This window comes from Gracilinanus agilis, chromosome 1, assembly GCF_016433145.1.
Source record: "Gracilinanus agilis isolate LMUSP501 chromosome 1, AgileGrace, whole genome shotgun sequence".
NCBI classification, from domain to species: domain Eukaryota; kingdom Metazoa; phylum Chordata; class Mammalia; order Didelphimorphia; family Didelphidae; genus Gracilinanus; species Gracilinanus agilis.
The window spans coordinates 396,324,996-396,352,674 of NC_058130.1; the positions used below are offsets into that span (position 1 = coordinate 396,324,996).

At 34.3% G+C, this 27,679-nt stretch overlaps 1 protein-coding gene across 1 annotated transcript in view; it reads right to left on the minus strand.

Annotated features, from left to right (window-relative positions):
- The window catches only part of DCC (DCC netrin 1 receptor), a 941,371-nt gene that overhangs the window by 71,412 nt on the left and 842,280 nt on the right, over positions 1-27,679 (minus strand). The window contains 2 exon segments of the mRNA XM_044681552.1: positions 6,637-6,799; positions 19,807-19,872. Of these exon segments, the coding sequence (XP_044537487.1) occupies positions 6,637-6,799; positions 19,807-19,872 (229 nt within the window).

Here is a 27,679-nt window from a genome sequence, read left to right on the forward strand (position 1 = left end):
TGCCTTGGAACCAACACCAGGTATTGATTTTAAGAAAGAGGGTAAAGGTTGAGAAAAATAAAACAAAACAAAATAAAACCTATTCTGAATTCCTATAAAGCATACTTTTTTTTTTCTAGCCATGATGAAAAGTAATATTAAACTATGCCTCTAAAGTTCTTAATTGCCCATACTCTGACTCAGTGATATTACTAATTGGCCTATATCCCAAATTGATCAAAGAAAGAGGAAAAAGGACTCATAAATATTAACATCTTTTTTTGTGACAGCCAATAAACTGATACTAAGAGGAACTCTCCTTTCTCATCTCTGCTTCTCAAGAATTCTTATCTTCTTTCCAAGGTCCTCTGTGATATTTCCCCTACACTTCCCAAATGTTAGTGTTTAAATCCTCCTCAATTGTCTTTGTGTCATATCTATTTTTGTACATGTTGCATCCCTACCTGATTCCACCCAAACCCGGGTAGAGCATAAGGACCTGACAAACTGTTTTACATAGGTCCTTAATTGTGTGTTGAAATGAAGTGACAACTCCTCATCAGAAGCAATAATCAGTACTGTTTTTTATACAGACACTGTTTCTCAAAAATAATCAGGACTTCTATTTGAGTTTTCAGAAAAAAAGGGCCTTACTTGGAAAGGCTGCAAATATGACTCACTATTTCATTAATAATATTAATTAATATTATGACTGCAATAAGGCTCACTAATTCAAATAATTTGGTTGGTATCTAAACAAATTAGCCACGTGTTGAAATTATAGGAAACTAAAATTACAGAACACTTAAAAAAAAAAAAACCTTCATCTTCTGTTTCAGAATCGATATTGTTTTGGTTCCAAGGCAGAGAAACAGTAAGGACCAGAATAATTGGGGTTAAGTGACTTACCCAGGTTCACATAACTAGGAAGTGCCTAAGGTCAAATTTGAAGTTAGGGCCTCTTGCCTCCAGGTTAGGTTCTCTATCCACTGAACAACATATGTGCCCTGAATTATAGAATATTTTTAAAGAAACTCATTTTAAAATTATTTCAAGTGCATAGATTATAGAAAATACAAATGTCCTAAGTCCTTCATGGTGAAGTTATTTTGGAATCTGGCTGGTTTTAGAATTATAGATTGTTGGAATTGAAAAGACCTTAGACATCATCTAATCTAACCAATATAATTTTTAATAAATGAGGAAACTGAAGCTAGAGGAAATTAAAAACTTAGCCAAAGATATGCAAATCTGTTTTCCTGAGTAATTATGTAAATTTGTTCCAATCACATCATTTTTCTCTCTTAGCTGTCCCATCTCTAAAATAAAGGGGCCAGACTAAAATGGTGTAGATCTAAGATCTTCATCATTTCTGACATTCTGATTCTATAATTCTAAGTGCAAAAGTGCATCATGAAGCTCAAAAGCTAAATGTTCAGGGACTAATAAGAGTAGTGGGGAATATTTTCATCCCCACCTTTTACCTCGAAAGACCAAGGCAAAGTAAAATGTCAAACCCACCAGCATTTTTAGACAATTAGATCCTGTATCCCTGGAAGGACTGTGGTGAGGATCAAATGAGATAATGGGGGGAAACTCTTCGAAGGAGCCCAGGGATATGTTTTCCAATTGTTTCTTTTGATATACTGGGCTTATGTTTCTGCAGGTTCCTATTGGGATCACAGGTATATTTTCTGTTTCAGAATGGAATTGATTTTGTTTTCACCTGAATTATTCAGATTTCTCTGAGAGGTTTTGTTGAATGAAAAACATTTCTCAATCTAGTTCCCAAAAAACAACTAACCATTCTCCAATACCTCCAAAGAACCTTATTTATTTTCCCAGCTAATAAATCCAAGTAAAGAGGCTAAAGTCAGGAAAGCACAGCTAAAGTGGATATCAGATATGGGTGAGGTTTGAGAGTGACTGTGTGTGTGTGTGTGTGTGTGTGTGTGTGTGTGTAGAGGGGAAGTACTTAGTATATTTTGCTATTTTTAGTTATTTTAGAAATTCTTCTTGACCCCATTTGGGATTTTCTTGGCAAAGATATTGGAGTGATTTGTCATTCGTTTCCCAGTTCATTTTATACATGAGGAAACTGAGGCAAACAGGCTTAGGTGACTTGTCTTGGTTCACATAACTAGTAAGTGTCTGAGGCTGGATTTGAACTCTGTATTTAGGGTTGTAGCATTTCCCTTTTTGGTAGCAGTGGTCTTCTTTAACTGGAGCTTACTTGGTACAGAGTCTCTGCCGCGGAGTTGTACAGATTGAGTTCCTGCCTGCCTCTTCCCCAAAACACATTAAGTTCCCTTAGGTGGGGCTGTGTGCCTTTCCCTCAGGAGTGTTAACACCACATTAAGGTTGGTGTTGATTGATTTGTCATTTCTCCAAGGGGCATAGATTCATAATTTTACTGGGAACTGCTAAGAATTACAGTGCCTCAGCTAGGTCTTAATAACCCAACAACTACTTCCCTTCTCAAAAACTTTTTAAGTTATATTATTGCTTTAATTATAATGACCCCTTGAGCCAGGTCATGTAAGCATTACTGTCCCCATTTTATTGTTTAAGAAACAGAATATCAGAGAGGTCAAATACCCATGTTCAAAAAGTGAATTATTTTTCGTACTAGGATTTAACCCATAACATCTGACTCCAGGGTCAGTGTTTTTCCCATTCTACCACATTGCCTCACTAATTCAAAAGGAAATGCTGCTGTTGAAGATGGGGTGAGTATAATATTTCTCATTCTTCGGAAATCTATTAGAATATAGGATATTCTATATATAGAATGGCAAACTCTATAGTCTAAAATCCTGAAGTTTCCACATAATCTTTTTGAAGAGTTTGCACCAATGCCTTGTACTAAAATAATTCCAGAAAGGTCTATGTAGCACTTTTATTTTTACTTTAAGCTAGTCATAAACATTTGTCCATCTCTAAATACGTGATGCTACAATTTAACAGTCATGATTTTTTAAAGTTCTAACAGGTTAACATCTCTCTTATATCATGGAAAGTCTCCTTTCCCAATCTAAAAAGTGAAGATAAGAAAAAGAAAATCAGCCCTGGTTTCTAAGAATGAAAGCCTTGTTCCTCAGAGATATCACAGAGCATGTAGGGTTCTCCAGGGAGGAAAGAGGGGACTTGGGGTCAACTTGAGCTCATCTCATCATCTTCAAAATAACCTGTTATGAACTAAAAACGCTTCTCGGCGCATGAAGTCATCCAACTATGGTCTGGACAAAATTCTCAAGTGCTCCACCATAAAAAGCAAACATCAATATTTCTACAACTCTCCTTGTGCCATACACAGAAAAAATTCTTTATAGTTCTTTATCTCAAAGGGTGGCCAGAATTTCCACTGATGGATCTCTTCCAGGAGCTTGCCTTTCTTAAAGTAGTTTCTAATTCACCGTTTACCAGGATAAGCAAGTTTAATTAAAAATATAAGTCGAAAAGACCTCTAAATGTCATTCCCCAAATGATTGTGTTTTGGGTTGATTATTCAGTGTTTCTAGGCTTTGTTTTCCTATGAATTTGCTATTGCTTAAGATTCAAATATTCTGTCTAGATCAGTGATTCCTGGGTGCCACCGCCCCCTGGTGGGTGCTGCAGCAATCCAGGGAGGTGGTGATGGCCACAGGTGCATTTATCTTTCCTATTAATTGCTATTAAAATTAAAAAAAAAATAGTTTCCAGGGGGTTGAGTAATATTTTTTCTGGAAAGTAGGCAGTAGGCAAAAAATGTTTGGGAACTACTAGTCTAGACTCATGTTGAAAATAATGCAAACATTCTAAGACTCATGTTGAAAATAATGCAAACATTCTAAGACTTTTAAAAGTAAAAATAAATAAATAAATAATTTGTGAACTATCATTGGATATTTTAGACAAATTTAGGCACTAGGATTTCAGAGATACCCAACCCATACAACTCTTAGCTTCAATATTCATGAGGGACACAGAAGATATTAGTAAATATTCTAAGAAAATTTATGACAAAAAATTGTTCTGATCTTCAAAGAAACATATCTGAAAAGTGTCTATTATGCAATTTCATTCTAAAACAGGCGAAAGAGAGAAAGCAATCCTGAAACTTAAGATCTCTAATGAGTCCTCATAAATACTAAGAACCCAATCTTTATCTCAGATGGAATCTCCAGTGAATCCTCACAAAGGCTAAGAGCCAAAATTTAGTTCAGATGAAAACTTTAAAGAGTTTATTGGGTATGGGGTGATTGACCCAATCTATCTACTCATATCCACATAAATATCTGATATTGGAAAAATGCAATCATAGATTATACTCATTTTTTTCTTTTTTGCTTTTCCTACTTGCTGAAAGTAGCCCAATGAAGTTAATGGTCGGTATGTTTATTTAAAAAATAAATATGCACTTCTTCATTTCTTCAGCCCTTTGTCATTCTCATTGATAACTCTTGTGACTGTTTATCACTCATACTTGTGAGACTAACTGCTATGGCAAACTGCCTGTTTGTGGTGCCTTGTTGTTTTGTTTGTAGTCTAGTCAATGGAGTCTTTCTATTAAAGCTTTATTTATTTATATTGGCTTCTGACCTTCTCTGGAGATGAAATTAGATTGTTTGGTTGCCTTTGATTTACAGTTAGTGGTTCTTGCCAAGGCTGAAATGCAAATAGAGGCTCCCTACAAATGTTGTTGCTGACAGAATCTGAAGAATTTAATTACCATCTGTAAACCACATAAGGTGCGTGTCAAATCTAGAAGTCAAGAATAGACACATCTGAGGAAAAGGACCAAAGTTAGCATAATCCTCATTTCTACTTCACCAAAATTAATAATGCACTGGCCTTATTCTTACTTCTACACTGTTTCCTTCTCGCTGTCAACCACCTTCTTAGTTACTTTTGTTGATAGGTAATTATGTCCCTTCCTATTTCAGATAATGGATGAAAAACAAAGCTTGATTTATATGTTTTCAACTTTATTAACACTATTGCCCTCTTCTTGTCCTATATTCAAGCAAATTGAACCACATTCCTTAAGAATGTTTTAAGCTTTCTTTTTCCCATGTCTTTACCCTTAATATTTAGAGCTGAGTATGCCCTGATCTCTGCCATCTCTAACTAGAAATTCTGCCTATCCAATTTTACCTGTATTCCATAGCCTTTCTTAACCTTTCTAGCAGGAAATTATCTTCCTTTCCATGAACTTTAATAACTCTTTTTTTCTTCTTTCTCTTATAAATTTATCTCACACTATTTTAAAATATTTTTAAACACAGAATTTTAGAGTTTCAAAGGATTAGAATTGCCATGTATTCTAATCCATACCAAGATAAACTACCTCTGTGCTATACTTAAAAAGTAACTGGTTCATCTCTTGCTTAAAGATTTCTTCTGAGGTTGAGCACATCTCTTCTGGCAGTCCAATATACCTTTGGATAGTTCTAATTATTAGAACCTTTTTTTCCCCCTGAAGTGAAGCTTAAATTGTCCAATTTCTAGATCCTACCTACTATTCCTTCTCTTTAAATATTTGAAAAGTCATGTCTCTTTTCAATGTCTTTCATTTAATTGCCCTGTGTAATGCCAGGTGTTTTCTCATTTCAGTGTCATTTTTAATTTATTTAGTTATACTTTAATTATATCTTATCTCCCCTTGTAGGTTTTAAGGGTAATGTGAGGAAGGCCTATTTATCACTCATACTTTTGTTCCCTTTTCGGTGTTTTGCTTATAATGGGCACTGAATAAATGTTTTGAATAAAATTGGAATAACATGGAAGGTAGTATCTGAAGATGAATAATGAAGTAAATGATAACAAATTAGGAACAGCCAAGTTTCTTTAGAAATAGAATGAAGGATCAGCCAATGCTTGGTTCACTGAACTGACCCAAATTCTAAATGCATTCTAAATATGGACTTAAAAATCTTCTAATTACATCAAATGCAAAAGCCCTTTCAAAATCATCTGCAGATATGTAGCAAAACATCTAGGATAAGAATATCATGGTGTGAAAAGAAGTGCACATTTATTTTTTAAATTAACATACAGACCATTAACTTCATTGGACAACTTTGGTTTTAATATACATTTTGGGACAAGAAAGAGGATGGAGTGAAGGAGTGAGACAAATAAGTTTATGAGTCAATCTTCCAGGCTATGGTCATCCTATAGTAAAAGACATTTGGTATTCTTTTTCTTGCATATTCTTGTGGGTAAGTATAGTTTATCTGATTCACTGACTGACCATAATACATGGAAATTTATAAAAGGTATGAATGTCATAATTTTTTTTATATGCACTTTCCCCAGTTCCAATGTATCATTCAAATTTTATCTCAAGCTATTCAGATAGGACTGAATCCCTTCTCTAGCATCCTAGAGGAAAGGAGAGTAGATGACCTCTGAGGTCCCCTCTAGCTCTCGATTTAAGATTTATAAATTGTAAAGCAATTGCTAAACCTGTGTGTGTGTGATGATGATCAAATGAGATAACACATGGAAAGCATCTTGCAAAAGTTCAAGTGCTCTATAAATGCTAGTTGTTATGACAATGATGATGATGAATTTGTTTTGCCAGGATGATCTTTAAAAACAGGCCATGATTAGACAACAGAAAGGCCAATCCATTGAGTTCCTTCCCCAACCTGTATTCTAGATTTCACCTACTTTCTCTGCTGGGCTGAAGAGCGTCTGGTGCATATCACAGCTACAATCACCACCACCAGCACTGTGATGACCCCAACAGTGACTACGATGATCACAAGCAAATTACTGTTCTTCTGAGGAGTGACACTGCCATGTGGAGGGTGCATCTGTCCTATTGGTGGCTCTGGAAGAAGACAGAAATGCAAGGTTTGATAGGTACGAAAGTAAGATTTTACCATTCTCAATCAGGAACCTATAGTAATCTTCACATAGCTAAGAATTCCAAAATGTCATGAGAAATAAAAATCTATGAGAAGAAAAAGCCATGTTGTGTTATTAAGTGGGAGAAAGGGGAAAAATGCTACTTTGTGGCATACAAATTATTCTGTGATGTAAATCAGAGGTCATGGTTTATGAGGATTATCCTATTTATTTGATGCCCCAAATGATAAACTACTTGACACCATGTACTCACAATTTACTTCTCTTCACCCTTAAGAAGCCATCTATAAAGCACATATAATTTATAATCTGCCAACAGTGTATGAATTCTACTTAAAAAGCAGTTACTGGGTTCAGAATAGTGTCATAAAGTACAAGATATTGATGTTCCCTAGTATTGCATCATTATAACACTGTAGGAAAATATTTAAAGCATAATGATTGAAGAATAGGACCTTTTGAGTCGATTAATGCTCAACTAGGAGAGGCTGATGGTCCTTGGTGAAGTTGTTCTTAACCTCAGTCAGTGATTAATTTCCTAGGAATACTCTTTACTAGGTCATTATTACCAGTATAGAGAAAAAATCAAATAAATGGTACCTAGCTTTTCATTTATTTTGGAAAGCATTTTTAACCAGCAACCTTAAATATTAACTGATGAGGTTGCTTAAATTAGTTCAGAGCATTCTACCTTGATTAAAATCACTACACTTGAGTTATGAATTCATCCTACTACATATATATATATATATCCATATATATATACAGAGAGTTCAGAAAGACAGAGCAAAAAAAAAAAACCAAGAAAGTTAAATTTCTATCATAACTGCATCTCTCAATCTCACTTTCACCTTCACTCTGAGAATTTCAGCATGGTAAGAGTATGAAGTTCTGTTTTAGGAAAGATAAAATGGCTTTCATCCTTAAATATAAAATGGTTGATTCATGATTTAAGGGAAGGAGAAAAAAAAGAAACAGAAGAAAAACAAGATCTTCTGTGGTATGTCCTACATCTCAGGAAATAAGCCATTAAAAGTGTTCAAGTCATATATTTCTCTAAAGGATCTAGTCACAAATGAAACATTTCTTCCAAGTAATTCCACACTATCAGGTAGAAATGCTCATGTAACAGAAATCACAACTTTTCAAATTATAAATTTAAATCTGCTTCATTAATAAATTGATTTGTTTAAATATGGTAGAAATTAATAAAAGAATATATTAATGCCGGAGAAAAGGTGAGAAAATACACTTCTCTCTTTTCTTTGCAAAAGTTAGGGTGGAGATATTGTTGTGGAACACTGCATACTATTGTTATATAATAATGGTGGTCCTCTGATGGTATGAGGAGCTGAAGCTGAGTGAGTGTGGAAATCCTTAGGTGTAATACCAAGTTGTGGTAGTGAAACACTAGGGACCCCACAGGAATATTTGTGAAGAAATTGCTACACCCAACTTCAGTATAACAGTGTCCCAGAATAAGCAGTCAAGTGAAAAAACTGTGGTTCAGATTACACAGCTCTTCTAACTGCTTATCCTAGCCCAAGGTGTGGATGAATGCTAGTTGACTGCGACTTAATTTTCAGTTGGAAATAATCCCTCTTTCTTCAAATACCCAAGCATATGATTGCTAATCCTTAAGGTAAAGAATGACATTCACCTAAGTGAGTTTAGGATTTAATGATAACAGATTTAGGGGAAGGGAACAGAGAATTGAAGGAGAAAGGGGTAAAGGAAATCCTTGGCTTAAGCTATAGATGATCAGATGCTATGAGAATTGAAGGTAATCAGAGTTTCAAGTTTGACAGTTGTTGTGGCTTGCCATGCAGATTTAACCTGGCAAAGCCAGGCTGTTTAGCCTGAATCAGGTTTGATGGTCATTGATATTGCTTCTTTTGACGAGTAATCAATCATGATGAACAGTATAGAGTCACACAGGATTTGAGAGTATGGTAGTGATCAGAGCTGGTTGCTGGTATCCTAAATTGGCCTTTGGCCTAACCAGGCCCAACCAAGACCTCCCACCAAAAGCCCTTCTCAAAATTGAGACCTCTCCTTTAGTACAAATCCTCCTTTTATAGTCCTCTCAGCAACTGACTTTGCCCTTGCTGGCACATGCCAAGCTTAGTTCATTCTAAGTTCCAAACTGCTAACTGTCAATCAAGCTGTTTTGATATTGAAATACCAAATAACATTACACTATCAAATTGAGTAAATGTGTTGGTTTGTTTTGTTGAACTATATATTTTTTCATTTCCTCTTTTTTTTTATTCTTTGTTCCAAGGGGTGATACACTGGAGAGGGGAGGAGGAAAGCATATCCTCAAAAGTGGAGGTTATATAAAAAGAAAGATATCAATGCAGGGTGTGTGTGTAAATTATAGTGATATCATTAACTAGGAAGTTAAAATTGTTAGGTCTTAAATACTTTGGGTTCTGGGCATTTACAGTTGTCCCTGCAAATATCTGTTAGTTTTAAGCATAATATGAAAGGTCCTACAAATACCTCAAATCAAAAGGGAAAAAATGATATCAAGAAAATATGAACTTTGTGCAAAAGAGTGAGAAGATCAAATGTGATGGTGTCTTCAGCTATGCTTAAGTAAGTCAAATTGCAGCTCAAACAATGAGAAATTTATGATTCCATAAAATTGGCTAGGATAATTACAAATCCTGGTAGATTTCTGACTCCAGTATGGCCAAATTTGTTAATGAATTCTGGATTTGAAGATAAAGAATTGAAACAAAACTGATAATAGATGTTCTCTCTCAGTGATTTCATCAATTCCTATGGGTTCAAATATCTCTAAGCAGATGACTCAACACTAATACATCTTACCCCATTATCTTTTTAAGTTAGAGAACCAATCCCCTGTCCTGCCCCCATTTTCAATTGAAACCTGGATACTTTTTGGATATTATGTCAATATCTCAAACCAATATGCCCCAAAGAGAACAGATCATTCTCCCCTCTAAATATTATCCTCTTTATGACTCAGCTCGCCAGATACTCCTCCATGATGCCCCTTTAGATTGCCACAGCATGTCTCCCCTGTATATTCTCAAAAGTACCCTATTTGTCCTAAAGGTATGGTGATCTTCCTTGTCACCCAAGTTCTTGATTTTAGAAATACCTTGGGCTTTTCTCTTTCTCTTACTTCCACAACATATCTTGTGTTTAAGTTCTTTTCTTTCTCCTTATATGGACAACATTCTGTTCTAATTCCTCAGTACTTCTTGCCTAGATTACTATCATTATCATAAGTAGTAATGATCTAATAGATATCCTTGCTTCTATTCTCTCTATTTTCCAATTCATCCTCTAGATATTGATCAAATAATCCTCCTAAGGAATATGTCTGATCATGTCATTCTCTTGCTCAAAAAGAAAAAGAAAAAGAAAAAGAAACAAACCTCTGTGATTCTGCATAGTCTCTAGGATAAACTCCTCAGACTAATATTTAAAGAAGGCCCTTAAAAATCTGGTTCCTTGCTAGCCTTGCTTCAGATTACCTTTCCCTTTCATAAAGTATATACTTCAGGCAAATCTGATGACCAACAAACCATTTCTTAGTTCAATACTCAGACTCTCTCTTTCATGTAACTCTTTAAGGCAATTCTTTGTTCTTAGAATATACTTCCTCCTTTCCTCACCTACTTCATGTAGATTCTTAGAATACTTGACTTCCTTAAGACTCAACTTTTTTTTGAAGGCTCTTTCTTTCTGAAGCCTTTCATGAATAAATTCTCTTGGTTGCTAGTACTTTCTTCCTTCTCAAAATACATTGCATTTATTTATTTATTTAGCCGTTTATTTATTTGTTTGTTTGTTTGTTTGTTTATGTGCTATATTCCCTTTGTATAATGCATATTCCTTAAAGTAAAAGAATGTTATCTATTTTCTTTTGTTTTTTTCCTCCCTTCCCTTTTTCTCTCTCTCCTTCCCTCCCTCTCTCCCTTCCTTCTTTCCTTTCTTCCTTTCTTCCTTCCTTCCTTCCTTCCTTCCTTCCTTCCTTCCTTCCTTCCTTCCTTCCTTCCTTAGCACTTGGAAGAATGCCAAGTACATCATAAGCACCTAGTGAATGTATCTCTATTTCATTCTTAAATATGCCATTTAATTTGATTTAATAAATTAATTAAGAAGTATAATTTTATGAAAATAATGGAATTGTATTGTTTTAAAGGTCAAGGAAATAAAAGGAAATCACTTTCCAGAACTATGTGAAGATTTAGTTACTCTTCATGTCAGTGGTTACATTTCTAAAAGATTATCAGCAAGTTGTCTAAGGGTATAAGTTGGAGACAGTATTTGAATCCAAGTTCTTCTTACTTCAAGTGCATTGTATTCATGAATAATATTGATGAAGCTACAATGACATTTGTAGACTTTTCAAACCACTTTTATTTATATTGCCATAATTAATTTTTACAAAATATACTGAGTTCAATAAAGAACATATTTAATAAATAAGTACATGAGGAAAAAAAGAGGCTAATGGCAAACCTAGATGAACTACTTCCTAGAACACTGAGAAAAAGAAAAGAAATCTGACAACTGTGATTGCTGAGCTGCCATTATGGATATTTAGAAATAGCCTTGGTTCTGGAGAAAGAAGGTTGATATGAAAAGAGATGCTTACAACCTGTGTGCCCTTTCCCTAAGCCTCATTTTCCTCATTTGTAAAATAAGGGGATTGAACTAGATGGCCTTTGAAGTTCCCTCCATTTCTAATGTAATCTCATGACTGAAGAAGAATAAAGGTTGTCTTAATTTTTGAAAGGGGTACAGGACAGGATGTATGCTATAAACCATAGATCCATGACCTTGACTTCTATAACCATCATTACACAAATGATGTATAGGTTCTTAAGAAGAGAAGCAGGTTTCATTAAAATATAACATGGTTCATCAAGAATGAATCATGTATAACTAACACCATTTTCCTTATTTTGACAAGGCAATGTTACTTGTATATTAGGGGATTTAGATTTCTGTGAAATTTTTTCATAGTGAATCCTACCTTTTTTGACAGAATGCAGTCACTTTAATGGCAGTCTGTTTTATTTTTTCTTTTTATATCTCCAGCACCTAACACTGTGCCTATCTCATTTTAGGTGCTTAATAAATTCTTGTTGATTAAGTGATCTCATCAATTCCCGAGAGTTTAATTATCTTTATACAGATGATTCCCAGATCTACTAATCCAGCTTTAATCTCTTTCCCAACCTCACATCACATCTTGAATTAGAAGTCATGTAGACATCCCAAATTCAACATGTCCAGAACCAGAAGAGAAACTATAATCTTTTCTCAAAATCTCTTTCCTCTTTCCAACTTCCCTGTGGCCATCAAGGATACCACTAATCTTCCAGTCATGACTTCCTTATGACCATCAATAATCCTACCACCCTTTTAGACACAATTTCCCTGTAATCATCAAAGGTACCCCCATTTCCCATCAAAAATACCACTATCCTTCTAGATCCAACTTCCCATGAAAAGTAGCACTACCTTTCTAGTCACCAAGGCCTGCCACCTAAGTGTTATTCTTCACTCAATTTATCTCATTTGTTGCCCAGTCTTGTCTTTTCTACCTTCACAATATATCTCATAAAGAATCACTTCTCTCTGTTACCTAGTCTGTCAACACTTTTTTTCTAAGAGAAAAATTGCAAATATATCCATACCTACATGAAAGAATGTTTCAAATCATTAAAAATAAAAGGCAAATCAAAATAACTCTGAGATTTCACCCCACACTCTGGAAATTTGCAAAGATAACAAAAAAGATAACAATAGCATTGGGAATGTATGTAAAATGATATCTACATTAATATTTATTTATTTTAAACCCTTATCTCCATCTTAGAAGCAATACTGTTTATTGGTTCCAATAGAGAAGAATGGTAAGGGCTAAGCAATGAAGATTAAGTGGTCTGTCAACTCTAAAATAAACTCTTGAAATAATTTTCTATAATGGTTGCTTACCTATTTCAAATTTATCCTCTTAAATACCACAATGATTTTTTTTCCAAACCTCAGGTCATTTCCCTGATCATTTAGATCAAGAAGTGTCCCTATCACCTCTAGGATAAAATAGAAAATCTCCTATTTGGTATTTAAAGCTCTTTTAATCTACTCCCTCCCTGATTTTCTAGTATTCTTCCCCTTCATTCTTTACCAAGTGGTCAACAATCTATCCACACTGACCTCTTTGCAATTTGTCAAACATAATATTCCATCTCCTGCTTCTGTGCATTTAATCTGATTGTCTCCCACATTAGATAAGTTCTGTCTTCAAAACCCTGCCCTTATGTTCCATATCTAAAGGAAGACTTTTCTAATCCTCTCTACCACTAGTGGCTGCTGCCTTCATTAATTATATGTGTCCCTAAAATTAGAATGAATATTCCTTAAGAGCAACAATTATGTTTATCTTACTTCAGATTCCTATTGCTTAGAACAATGAGTAGCAAATAATAACCATTTTTAGTAAATGCTTGTTGACTGACCCCCTGGTATAATGTCTCTATTTTATATTTACTCTCTCAGTATGTATTGCTTTCCATTAAATGAAATCAAATTGAGGATAAGATGGGGAGATGTGGGCTGGATAATAGATTTAGGTGGTTTTGGAACTGGTTGACTAATTGGGTCTAAATAATAATAATTATTCAAGTCCTTTAAAGTTGGCAACAAATTTTATACATGTATGATTTTCACTTAGGTTTCACAAGAATAATAATTGTTCATATTATACCAATTCAATAAATGAGGAAACTGAATCAGATATTCTAAATAATCTGGCCAAGGTCAGACAGTTAATATATCAGAGGTGAGTTCAGAACACTGTCTTCCTGACCCCAAGTCTGAAACTGTTCACCATACCATAGTATCTGCTCCTAGTCTGTCAACACTTTTTTTGGAGAAGTATTTCAGAGAGAATAATATTTGGAGAAGTATTTCAGAGAGGATAATATTCCAAAGACATATCCTTGACCTTATTCTTTTTGATGTTTTATCAGTCATTTGAATTAAAACACTGATAGCATTCTGGTGAAATTTGCAGATTACTTGGAATTTAGAGTAATAGTTAAATTTATCCTCCTCATCATCACCATTGCAGAAACAAGATACAAAAATTATTTCCATAAGATAAAATATTGGATCAGATCAACTATTCTAAAATTAAAAAGAAACATCTGTCTAATTCTACACTTTGTTTTAAAAAAAACAAATGTACAAACATGAGGGGGAGAATTTTAATGGCATTCTTGTTAATTATGAATTAGAATGACATGAAATTATGAAGAGCAAAATGAGCAGAATCAAGAGAACATTATATACAGCAAAAAAATTATTATTTGAAGAATAATATGTATATATCCATCTCCAAAAAGAAAACTACTAAATAGAAATAAACAAGACAAAGTTTTATATATACACATATCTTTTTGCCAAATGATGACTTTTCTAGTGTGAGGGAGGGAAAGAAGAGGGGAGTTATTTTGGAAATTTTAATGTAACAAATAAGTAAATATTTTTATAAATATATATGAATCAATAGTGCTGTTTGACAGATAAAAAAGTATATGTTATCCCAGGCTATCCATCCAGAAAGGGAGAGGTATTTCTACTATACTTTGCACTGATCAGTCAACATATTGAAAAATCCATTCAATTCAAGGCACTTATATTTTTGGAAAGGCATGAACAAAGTTGAACCTGGGCAAAAAAAAAGCCTAAAGGATGATGAGAGGTCTGGAGAACATACCATATGATGGCAGAAGAAAACTGGACATTTTTTACCTGGAGGAAACTTAAAGTAGATATGATAATTATCTTCAAATATTTGAAGGGCTGCAATATTGGGGTCAGGGACAGAAGGATTAAGATTGCTCTTCTTGGACCCAGAAGAACCAAGTACAAGGACAGATTTCATCTTGGGGTATATAAATATTTCTTAAACATGAGAATGATGAAGAAAGGAAAAGGATTGACATAAGCTGAAAGACTAGAATGATGGGCCAAACTTAATAAGAAATGTGTAATAAAATCCTATATTTGGATAAAAAAAATAAACTGTACAAGCAAGTGGTAGATATAAATATGACTAGCTAATAGTTCATGTAGAAAAGATTTGGGCAAGCTGAAAATGGGTCACCTGCAGATATGGCAGCCAATATAGCTGCCCCTATGATCTTAAGCTGCATAAAGTGAAACTTCATGCTCTGAATGAGCGAGGGAATGATGCTTCTTTGCTCATTTCCTACCAAGTTTTTAAAAATGAGTCCATTTTGTTTCAGTAGAAATATGCAATTCCCTATCACTTTTAAGTCTGAAGGGCAATGTGATGAGTATTTCTTTGCATGCTGAGTTGGACACACACACTCACACACATGCATATACACACGCTCATATTTCAGAATGCTCATTTATCTCTAGAGCCTACTTGAGGAGAGGTGAAAATGCATTATGGCAAATACTGGGATCTCACTGTTACACCTTATAGGAAAATGAGCCCCCTCCCAAAGCACAAAATATTAGATGACTAATAATTAAAGGGCAAAAGTTCTCAGATAGCATCACTGATTTGCTTGTAATAGCTTGAGTTAAAGCTAAATTATATAAATACTATCATTTATCTTCTGGGATAGGACAGTAGCAAAAGAGTTATTTCTGTCCTCTGCTTCCATCTATTTCTGTGCTATCCATCTGCTTTAACCAACCAAAGAGCTAATAATGATTTGGTATTCCCAGCAAAGGTTTATCCCCAAGACTTCAGGTACTTTGTTCAGTCATTCATTCAACAACGTAAACACCCTGAAACTCCATTAGATGATGGGAGGGGGAAGTGGAGAGCTTTTGTAAAATCCAGCTCACAGTCATGGGAAACTATCAATCTGCTTTATCTTCACAGTTTTCTCCTGTGTGTTGATATTGTATATGAGGTCAAGCTTAATTACTATTGTATTTCTCACCAGGAGGATTAAACAAATTGAAACAAAATGATGAAAAGCTTCATGGGAAACTTTCTCTTTGAAAGATTAAAAAAAAGACCCATTATATATGAGTTCCTTCAATTACCATCATTCTCATGATCTGAGGTCTGGAGAAAACATTTGATTAGCTTGCCTATTAATGTCAATTAGGGCTATTGTTGCTTTTCAACGAGAAACTTGAAAAGACACTTAAAAATTTTAGCAGGGTCAGCTTCTTCCGTCAATGTAAGCTTTTAACTTGATTTTTTTTTAAAAAAAAAAAGAGCATCCTTTAGGAATTCTTTTTGAATTGAATATAATTTCCTGTCTGCTTGGTTTACATTTGTTAAATCTGCAGAACATATAATAACTGCTCAGTCATGGTTTAGAAGGCAATGGGAATTAGATTTTTTTCCCAAAATTATCTTGACGTCTTTAATCTTCTGTCATCCATACTCCCATTTTGGACTCTTCTACACCAAGGTTCACAGTGACACACTTAGTTGGTGATAGACATCTTGGCAGTAATGTCTTACCAATGTCAGCTGATTCCAAAGTATTTAAAGGAGGTAAGGGTACTTGAAACTTCCATTTACTCTCCTTTGAGAGGCAGTGAAATGAGCATCATAGCTCCATAGCTTAAAACCTAAATTCAGATTTTTTTTCTGGTACTTAATACCTATGTGGCCCTAGGAGGTTCACTTAATGTCTCTTGGTCTCAGTGTTTCCATAAATTAAATGAGGGGGTTGAATGAGAGGATTTCTGAGGTCCCTTTCAGATATCAATTTATGATCTTATGAATTCATTATCTTTAATCACCTTGTCCTGAGATTAAAAAAAAATTTCAGTTGTGATTTTCCAACTCTTTCAAACCACCATCCTTCCTTTTCTTTTAGTATTCATTCATTGGATCAAAGCTGGAAGGGCCATTAATTTAATTGAACACCTTCATTTATAGATGGGGAACCTGAAACCCAGAGAATTCAAATAAATAAGTTTTAGAAATTGGATTTAGACCTATGACTTCTGACTCTAGATCCAAAATTCTATTTTTTATCCACAATGACACTATAATGAAGAGCCCAACAGTAAGCTTATTGAGCTTAATATCCATAGTGGTTTGAATCCATCTACTTGTCCTAAGCATGGAGAGATAAAGGTTCAGGAAAGGGAGAGTCAATGGTAGAGTTTCTGATGACATTGAGGGTAGGATGGGGTGGCATAAGTTATCAATTATTACAGATCCATATTTACATTTAATCCAAAGTTCCAGAGAAACTAAGGAAGGTCTCTTTATGCAGCCCAAGATCACAGAGGCAGTTTTATTGGTTGCCATGTCAGTCAACATTAAATGCACTATCAGATTTGTTTGATATGTTGGTTAGATTTATTGCACTGTTTTTTCCCTTTCTTTTATTTTTTTTTAAATTATTTCTTCCAAAGATGACTTTGAGGTCGGGGATAGGAGAAGGATATATTTGGAAATGATGATGATAAAAAAGAAAAGATTTCAACAACAAAATTTCACCTTCAGATTTTTCTCTCTCGACAATACATGACCTCCTTGAATCAGTGATCTCATTTGATTTTCCCCAAATCACAGAGAGCTAGGTAGGGGAGGTATTATTCTCCCCATTTTATAGATGAAGAAATTTAGATGCACATATATTGTGCATTGAATAATTCATGGTCATATTTTTTTTTTGACAATGAGGTTTTAGAGTGGGAAAAATGCTTCTCCTGGAGTCAGAAATACTAAACTCAAATCAGGCTTCAGATACTTACTATGGGCTTATGAGCAAGTCACTTAATCTCTACCTATTTCAGTCCCTTCATTTGTAAAATGGGCATAATAATAGCATCTACCTCCCAGGGATGTTTTGAGGGTCAGATGATAAAATATATTTAAAAGTGCTTTGCAAACCTTAAAATACTATATAAATACTACCAACATTATCATTATTATTATTATATGCTCAAAAGATGGTGTGGATCCAGGATTCAAATCTGACTTTAGTTTGTTTTTCAAACCATGTTATAAAGTTTAACCATGATCTAAAATGACTTTCCCTTCCATCCTTCTCAAGTTAGTATATGAAGTTGTGTGTCTAGAATTACTCGATGTGGAAGTTGTTAAACTCTTTTCCAAAGGATGCTGGGAATTAACTACATTCTTCTCTATGGGTGTAAGAGTGAAAAAAAAAGTAGAAAAGTGTAGATTGAGTTTAATGAAAATGGTACATGAAGAATGCTGCCATCAGCAGTTTAGCTACTCTTCTCCAGGGCATTACATCCATACATGTTTCCCAAAAAAAGTACTCATTCATGTCAAGATTTTCAGAGAAATAGCAAATATCTAAATTTGTCACTCTAAATGAAAATATTCAGGCCTGGATCTCTAGCCTGCATCACTAAATGGTGTCTCTATTAGTCTAAGAAAATTTACAAATATATAATGACCCTTTCAGATGATTACCCTTATTTCTTTTGACAACTATTCTACATATTACCAGGGCTGACTTGCTGATCCGGCAGAAAGGAGAAGCTGACCTGCAGAATTCTATGCTTTATTACTCGATGGTTACCTGACGGAACGAAGGAATAATGACCATAGACAATAGTAGCAGTTATTCATTTATATAGTGCTTTAAAATTTTAAAAGTTCTTGACTTACAGTGCCTCCTTTGAGTCTTAATTTCCTTATAAACCTGTGAGGTAAGTACTATCTGGATTGTTGTTCCATTTAAAAGTTTGAGAAGTTGAGGCTTAAAGATGTTGAGAGATTTGACCGTGATGATGCAACTAGGATGTCCAGGTGTTTCCTGCCTCCAAATCCTGTGCTCTTTCCCCTGTCATATATGGGCAGAGTACTTCTAGGAAAGGTGGCTTTCAGTGCTACTGAGGCTCAGGTTAGGATAGAGTCAAGAGGAGAAAGAGGTGAGGAATACATATATATGACACGGTATTTCTTACTGTTTTTAGCTTCAATAAAGCTTGGCATAAATACATATATATTTTTGTGTGTATATATATATATTTATACATATATGTATGAATGCGTGTATATATATGTATATATATACATAGGAGTACATATATATAGTCAGCATAGTACCTGGCATCTATAGTAACTGGTGCTTAATAAATGCTTATTGATTGAATTATTAAATACAGCAGAAAAATTACCTACTGTAATATATTTAGTACAATAGTTTGTTGTTTACATGAACAGTGATAACATTTTTTATTTTTATTTTATTTATTTTAACCAAAAATTTTTATTTAATTAATTGATTTAGAGTATTTTCCCATGGTTACATGATTCATGCTCTTTCTCTCCCCTCTTCCTCCCCACACCATAGTCAATGTGCAATTCTACTGGGTTTCACATGTGTCATTGATCAAAACCTATTTCCATATTATTAATATTTGCACTAGGGTGAATGTGATAACATTTTTAAAGTGTATAATAACATAAAAATATAGCCTACTTATTATAAAGACTTGTTTTGAGATGAAGATATTCTTTCAAGATATATTTTGTCATCAGTCTAAATGTCCATGTTCATCTTAACTCATGAAATCCAATGTTGAAAAAAATCCAGAAATTCTTTGTAAGCTTCCTCTCTCCACTATGCCCCATTGCCCCCTGATGGTTATGAATTTGCATCAGGTAACAGATCACAATTGTGTTTCTCAGAGCAATTGAACACCCCTTATATAGAGTCTTTGTCAATGGTATTTTGCGGGGTTAAAGCTCTTGCCATACCTGTTAGCCTTCAGTGCAAATTACTTTTTTTTGTGAGTTTAACTTTGGATAACTTTTGTAAAACCTCCCCGCAAATGACTCATTTTTTCATATTTCCAGTGTTCCCATAAGGTACTTATGCCTTGGCACTTAGAGCCCAGGATGAATTTTAAAAAGACTTCAGGATTAACCAATTAATTATTAAAACTAATCCAATGGAATCTCATTTGCATACTTACCATTAAGTGTGCTTCTATCAATCAAATTTGTGTCAACTGGCCAATAACCTCCATCTCCATGACGACCTGTTAAGTGAGAAAAGACATCAGAAAGCTCCTGGCAAAGAAAAAATAAAAAAGTTGAACAAGACCAGATTGGCCACCTCAGAGAAAGGATGACAAATTCAACCATTAGACAGTGCAAGAAAAGGTTATTCTTGTGTGTGTGGAAATCTGTCATAAAAAAGAATGTTTCTAAGCAAGCTGAATTTCCATCGTTTGAGAAGTTTGACATTTTTTTTTCTTTTCAGTTGTGCTTGCTAAAGTGACACCAAAGGTGAGGTTGCTGCAATAGTCAGAATGTCTCTGTTCTGAACCTGCCAGGACTGACCGAATACCAGGGTCACACCTCATGGGGCAGGCGAAACGGCAATCATCTTTCCTACCACCAACAGCTGACTTCATTGCTGGCTCCCATTTGACATTTCTTTGAGTACAAGTAAATCATCATCATTATTCAATAAAGTGACAGCACACTTCTAGAAGCTGGGTTTTGAGAATCCTCCTTCTTTTTAAGTGCCACCCAGGGTGAGTAAAATTCTGTATTGTATTTGGAGTAAAAGAAAAAATAAATCCTGTGAGTGGCATGCTCTCATCATTTCTATGAGTTCGCCAGGATAGGAAGAAGATTTTAACTGCTTTAGTATTATCAATGTTTCACAATAGGCTGTTTTTTTTTTTTAAATAAGTGGCTAGAATGGCCTTGAGTAAAAGTGTATAATCACCTCTCTCATGGAATAAGTGAGACATTTCTATGAGTACTGTCTATATAATTGCCTCCCTTATCAGTGCATTTGTAAAGCATCAACCATTGATTATCACTCCAGAGATTAGATATTGGGTCCCCAAATAATTTATTAACAGCATAAGTTTTCAGAAAGATGTTAGGCGTATTTCAGACTTGAATTATTCTATGCCTTCTTACTCACATACGCACACATAGAAAACTGATGGTTCTCTTTTAATAGTCATTTACAAAGGATAGATAACTCAGATATTTCAGCTCACAGTGGTGGTAACTGAGAGGCTTGCAAAACACTTAATTTATCTCCTTTGAGCTTCATAATAACCCTGTGATAGATTGCTCAATTTGGAGTCAGGGAGACCTGATACATTTATTGGCCATATTATAATCAGCAATCAAGTCATTTACTCTCCATGAGCTTCAAGTTCTTCATCTGTAAAATGGGGATAATTACATTTAACTTCACAGGGTTATTGGGAGGATGAAATGAGATACTGTACATAAAGTGTCTCTTATGCTATTATGCTAAATAAATATCAGTTATTAATATTATCACTCTTAAGTATTGTTCCCATATTTTAGTTGAGGAACTGAGGCCCAGAGATATTAAGTGACTTAACTATAGTCTCATAGCTTAAATGCCTGAAGTGGAGAAAAAAAGTCACATTCTATTCAACTACAAGTACATAGCTCAATCCAGAGACAATTAGTATTATGAAGTTTTGTTGTTCAGACAGGACCAGCTCTTTTTGACCCTATTTGGAGGCTTCTTGGCAAAGATGCTGGTTTCCTATTTTCTTCTCTAGTTCATTTTATAGATGTGGAAAGCGAAACAAACAAGAGTAAGTGACTTGCACAGGATGACATAGCTAGTAAGTTTCTGAAACAAAATTTGAACTCAGGAAGGTGAATTTTCCTAACTTCAGGTCTGACACCTTATTCACAGTGTTGCCTAGTTGCCACCAGTAGCATACAAAGCCAGCATCATTATTTTATCATTTGTAAAATTTGTGCTTGATTCTAGGTTGATTTTTAAGTTCAACTTAATTTCTTACATGTCCTATATCTTACAAAGAAGAAAAAAACTTGAAAAAGAGCAAAAATGCAACAAATTTGAAAAAAAAATGAAAAAGATGTCATGGATATATAGATGCATTATAGTTATATAGAGATATATTTTGTAGCTAGAGAAATAGCTAGTTGAGTAAGTCTTTTAATTTCTGAGAGTTCTAGGAAACTAAATTTATTGCAGAGATAGTTCTGATTTACTTTGGTTGGGTGAATTTCTTCATCTAAAAATTTCCTCCACCAGTGAAATCATATGTCCAGTCCTTAACCTCATTCCAATAATTTTGTATGAACTGTATTTAGATATCTGTGTACATACTGAATTCTCTGCCCTCTAGATTATAAAATCATTGATGGTATAAACTATTCTATTTCTTTCTTGATAATCTCTAGAGTCACTTTACAATAAGCTTCCACTTCAGCACAAATGGAAGGGGTCACACTTCTACCTCTAGAAAAAAAGAGTCCATAGATCTTGGACTAGACCAACCAAAAGATAAGTAACATCTACCTTATGGTAGATCTTCAAGGTCAACAAAAGAAAATCAGATTAGGAAGTCACTGTCCTCACCCCTGAACAATAACTGATTTTCTCTAAGGCCTGTGATCAACCAATTTTAACTCCAGCCTGACTCTGTTTCCTGTATATTTTAAGAATCTGTCAGAAATGGCTTGCATTAAGAGATCTATTCACCCATGAATAAATCTTTCTGTTTGTAAAAGGTAGCTCACTCTGCTTTGATTTGTAATAATGGATGAAACATTGTTGTATATCCTAACTTATAAAAATAGGGTTTTCTTTCCATGACAATTTCCATTAAATAAATGTCCTTTGAGTTGAATTCAGTGAAAATATCCATTTCTCTCCTTAATGAATTGAAGCAACAAAAATAAGCTGAAGCGATGGGATATTATCAGATGACCAGTGGGCAGAAATTGGATTAAAATAATTGAAAAAGAAATCAGAAGAAATGTTTGAAAAACATGAACTTTAAGAAATCTGTTTGATGATTTGTAAAGAAGGACAAAGGCAGCTATAGAAAGAATTATTCTTAAAAGTCCTCAAGTTTTCCTAGCACTTTTCAATCCATTGCCTTGAATATATTCAGCAAACTTTTCTATGTAAAGAGATGTTAGACAACCAATTGTACAAACAGGAGAACCATGTGGGAAGCCAATAAGAGAATAGATAAAAATATGAGATTCCTCTTTTGACACCTTTTGTGATCTTTGTGATTTCTTGTTGAAAAGTATTGTGACCTTATTGAAAAGCTTTAAGTTCCTATCAAACTTGAATCTAAAGGGTTAACACTGTTAACACAGCAAGGAATGCTGCTGCCTGTTATAGCCAAGGCCAAGATACTCCCCAACTTGGCTTTCTGATAAGAACCTAGTCAAAATTCAGCCTTGGCCTTGGTCTATTCTGAAGCCAATGTTTTCTGTTTTGATATGACATAATTTGTAACTTCTGCGCATCTGCAAAGTTTCAGGGGGGTTCTTTTGTGTGAAATGAGTCTTGAAATATATATATGTAATAAACTCCATGCTCCTGGAGCCAGAGCTGGAAGCATGAAGTAAAAGACATTTCCCTTGTCCTGTCCTTATTTCCTTATCAACTAAACTGTCCTTATCAGAGATGATAAAGAGATCTCCGCAGAACCATATATATAAAAAAGTATATTTGCTTGATCATTTTCCACTAAGCCAATTTATAATTTCATACTTGTTGCAGATACTTTTGAGAGAGGTGTTGTGAGTGTTAGATGTGATTCTGTGAGTGTGAGCTTTCATTAGTAGTATAAGTGGGTGCCTGTTTGATTGGATGAGAAAGAAGAAGGATATGGGAAGAAAAAACAAAAGAATGATATGAGAAGAATGAACAAATGATGTTGACATGTCAAGATGTTCATTTTTCTTTTTTTCAAACAACTTGTAAAACTGAATTTAGGCATTCATTTAATAAGGGTTCAGCTGAATACATGAGGTATGTTCACATGGTCAATGGTGAGAAATCTGAAAAATAATAGGAATATAGACTAAACCTGTGATTTCATTAATAGAGTAAGCTACTTCTATGAATGTTCTATTAAACTACCTAAGACACCAAGAAGTTAAGTGATTTGCCCAGGGTCATGCAGATAATATATGTCATATTTGGGATCTTTCTAATTCTGAGACCAGAATACCACATTCATTTTGCCACATAACCTGTTATGAGAGAAATGCTAACATAAGCTGCAAAATCAATGATATTGGGAGATAGTCATACAAAGGAAATGTTGGAAATCCCATCACTTACAGGAGAACAGTTGGGAAAAATATGCTATTGGGTAAAACATTAGGTAAATGGACAATATCATTTTTTATTCTAATTTTGAAGAATATTTTATGATGATCTAAAATCTTTCTATATATGTTGGGGAATAAGCAAATACCAGCCCATAAATGCAAAATTAGTATATTTGAGTAGTTGTTAATCATTTTTGTAGTATTCTACTATACCAGCAAGTGGCCATTTCATAAGGATTCTATAATGTTGGTTGAATAGAACAAAATAGGATAAAGGAAGAAAATATTCATTGGACCTAAAGAGAGATTGTGGAATAATGTGTTTACCTAAAGCAAAAATAGATATAATATAGGTAGACTACTGGCTAAGATAAGATGACTGAAAATACTTTTGAAACAAATGTGGCAAGTTAATTACCCTGCTTTTATATACCAGTTTTTTAAAATAGTTTAAACCAGTGTATTAAAATATTTTAATTTTTGTGGTTCATAGTTATTATATTCTTAAGAGGGAGACAATGAAATAACTTAACTGGTCCAAACAAAGTAATTTGATAAAACTCAATGTCATCAATCAGCAAGATTAGATTTATGATAATTTAATTTACTTATAGCACTAGGGAATACATAAACTGTGTCTTCCTAGGGTGCTGATGAACTCAGATCTCTTAGTTTAAAAAGTATAGGCAAACTGGGCCTGAAGTCTACTTGTATATGGCCTGAAAGCTAAGAATGAATTCCTCATAAAATAATTATATTTTAAAATATAAAAAAAAAAAATTCTTAGTTCATAGCCAGGATGTGTGAAAGCTAGAGGATTTGGTTCTTGGTCCATAGTTTTCTAACCTTTGGTCTAAAGGACTAGGAGTTTATTTTTTTTTTGATGAGCACTATTGGTATATACTGTTTTGTAGTAGGTTTTGAGAACTATGGGATGTAACACATTGGCTAAGATGATAGGGAAAAAAAGACAAACATAGGTTGAGATGTGGGGAAATCAGAACACATGTACTGTTGGTAGAGCTGTGAAATACTAGAACCATTCTGGAGAATAATTTGGACCTGTGCCAAAAGGCCTATAAAATTATGGACCCTTTTACTTATCATTATGTTAATACATCTGTATTCCAAAAAGATCAATGGGAAAGAAAAAGGAGTCATATGTGCAAAAATATTTCTAACAGCCATTTTTGTAGTGGCAAAGAATTGGAAACTGAGAGTATGCCCATCAATTGGGAGATGGTTGAACAAATTATGGTATATTATTGTGATGGAATAGTATAGTCCTGAAAGTAATAATGAAAAAGGGATAGTTTCTAAAAATCAAGTGAAGACATAAATGGATTTAAAATGAAATCAATATGCCTAAATGGCTATAAAGCTGTTTGACCCAGCAAGACCACTACTATTAGGTCTGTATCCAGTAGAGAATTTTTTGAAAAGAGAGAGAAAAAGAGCTATTTGTAAAAAAAAAAAAATTTAAAAATTCTCAGCTCTTTATGTGGTAGCAAAGCATTAGAAACTGAGAGAATGTCAATCAATTGAGGAATGGTTAAAAAAGTTGTGGCATATAATCATAATGGAATACTACTATGCCATGAGAAATGATGAGCAGGATGATTTCAGAAAAACTTAGTAAGAACTACATGAACTTATCTAGAGTGAAGTGAGCACAAGTAGGGTAAAAGTGTTAATAACTCAGCAATTCTCACAAATACAATAATCTAAGACAATCTCAAAGGACTTATGATGAAAAATGCTATTCACCTCAAGAGAAAGAATTGATGAAGTCTGGATGCAGATAGAAGCAGAACACTCTTAATTTTTTCCTGTGGTTTTTTTTTTTTATGTGTCTTCTTCCATAGCAAAAAGAATATGGAAATATGTTTTGTATGATAGCACATATATAACTAATATCATATTGATTACCAACTCAAGGAGGAAGAAAGGGAGAGAAGAAGAGAATGTGGGCCTCAACATTTAAAAAAAATGAATATTAAAATAGATTTTACGTTGTCGATGTGGAATCTAGAAGCCCCCAAACTTTTAACCTAGAAAGATTTAATGACCCCCAGTTTATTTAGCTTAAAGGTGAAAGCCCCAGGTTTGACCTTGTCACATGAGAGTTCCTCCCTGAGGGAAAGTCCAACTTCATTTGTCTCAGACTAACAAAAGACCTTATTTTTGAGCTTGAGTGGGGATGACCATTCTTATCAGGGCCAAGTCCAAGCCAAGTTAACTCTTCTTTGTCTCCAGAAGCCTCCCACTGTATCACACCCTCCTTTCGAGGATAGAACTCAGGACCTTCAGTTTAAAGGCTGAGGCATTCATTGCACTACTGTGCTAAAGAGTACACTGGGCTTGGGCTTGGCTCTGATGGGAATGATCATCTCCACTCTCAAGCTTAAATAAGGTCTTTTGTTAGTCTGAGACTAGTGAAGTTGGACTTTCCCTCAGGGAGGAACTCTCATGTGACAAGATCAAACCTGGGGCTTTCACCTTCAAGCTAAGTAAACTGGGGGTCATTAAATCTTTCTAGGCTACAAGTTTGGGGGCTTCTAGATTCCATGTCAACAACATGTAAGTGGGAAAAAGAAACATTACTGAAGGAGAAAAAAAGTAGTGGGCAGAATCAGAGCATTGCAATGATAACCAATTGTGAAAAACTCAATAACTCTGATCAATACAATGAACCATGTCAAATTAAAAAACCTCATGATGAAAAATGCTATCCACCTCCAGACAGAAAACTAATGGACTCAGAGTGCATATTGAAGAATATCTTTCTCTTTTCCTCTCTCTCTCTCTCTCTCTCTCTCTCTCTCTCTCTCTCTCTCTCTCNCTCTCTCTCTCTCTCTCTCTCTCTCTCTCTCTCTCTCTCTCTCTCTCTCTCTCTCTCCCTCTCTCTTGTCTTTCTTTCTTTTTTGCAACATAGCAAAGATAGAAATGTGTTTTGCATGACTTCATATGTAAAATGGATATTGTATTTCTTGCCTTCTCAGTGGGTAGAGGGAAGGAGAGAGTTTTGAACTGAAAATTTGAAAAACAATTAGAGGACTATGATACAGTATTTCTTTTTCTAAAGAATAATAATGTAAAAAGATTTTGTTGCTAACTCAATTTAATGAGAGTGAGATCTAGAGTCTGAAGAGGAAAGTTACCATTGGAATTAATGCTTAGTACATAAAGACATTAACTTTGGTCAGATCATAGTCTATGAAATTCTGGCACACTTTTAGCTAGGTATGCTGAATCTATGAGTACTCTAGTTGGGAAATAAAAGGATCAGAGTTTGAAAATAGTAAGCAAAAGTAAAGAACAAGTTCAGAATTAATGGAAAGAGGGTAATGTATATCTGGAAATAGCAATAGCCAAAGATTCTGCATTTTGGCTTTTAGTTGAAGGAATGTAAAATTGATTAAGCTTTCTATTCTGCTAGATTTTCATTGTCTCGATTTATCCATTTATTGTTGCAAACTGCCTATTAGTAACAAACATGCATGCATACATAAACACTAATTCTCAATGTATTCTGAAAATTATATTAAAATAGTCCCTATAGTGAACAAGAGAGAAAAATCAGTTGCTTAAATTTCTCTGTTTATCCTGCCTTTCAAATTTGTCTTTGATCTTTTTTTTCTATTAAACTTACTTTTAATTTTTAGTTTTCAAGTTTGTTTTCAGATCTAGTGGCATTCATCCATTCATTTGATCTGTTACTTATTGATTAAC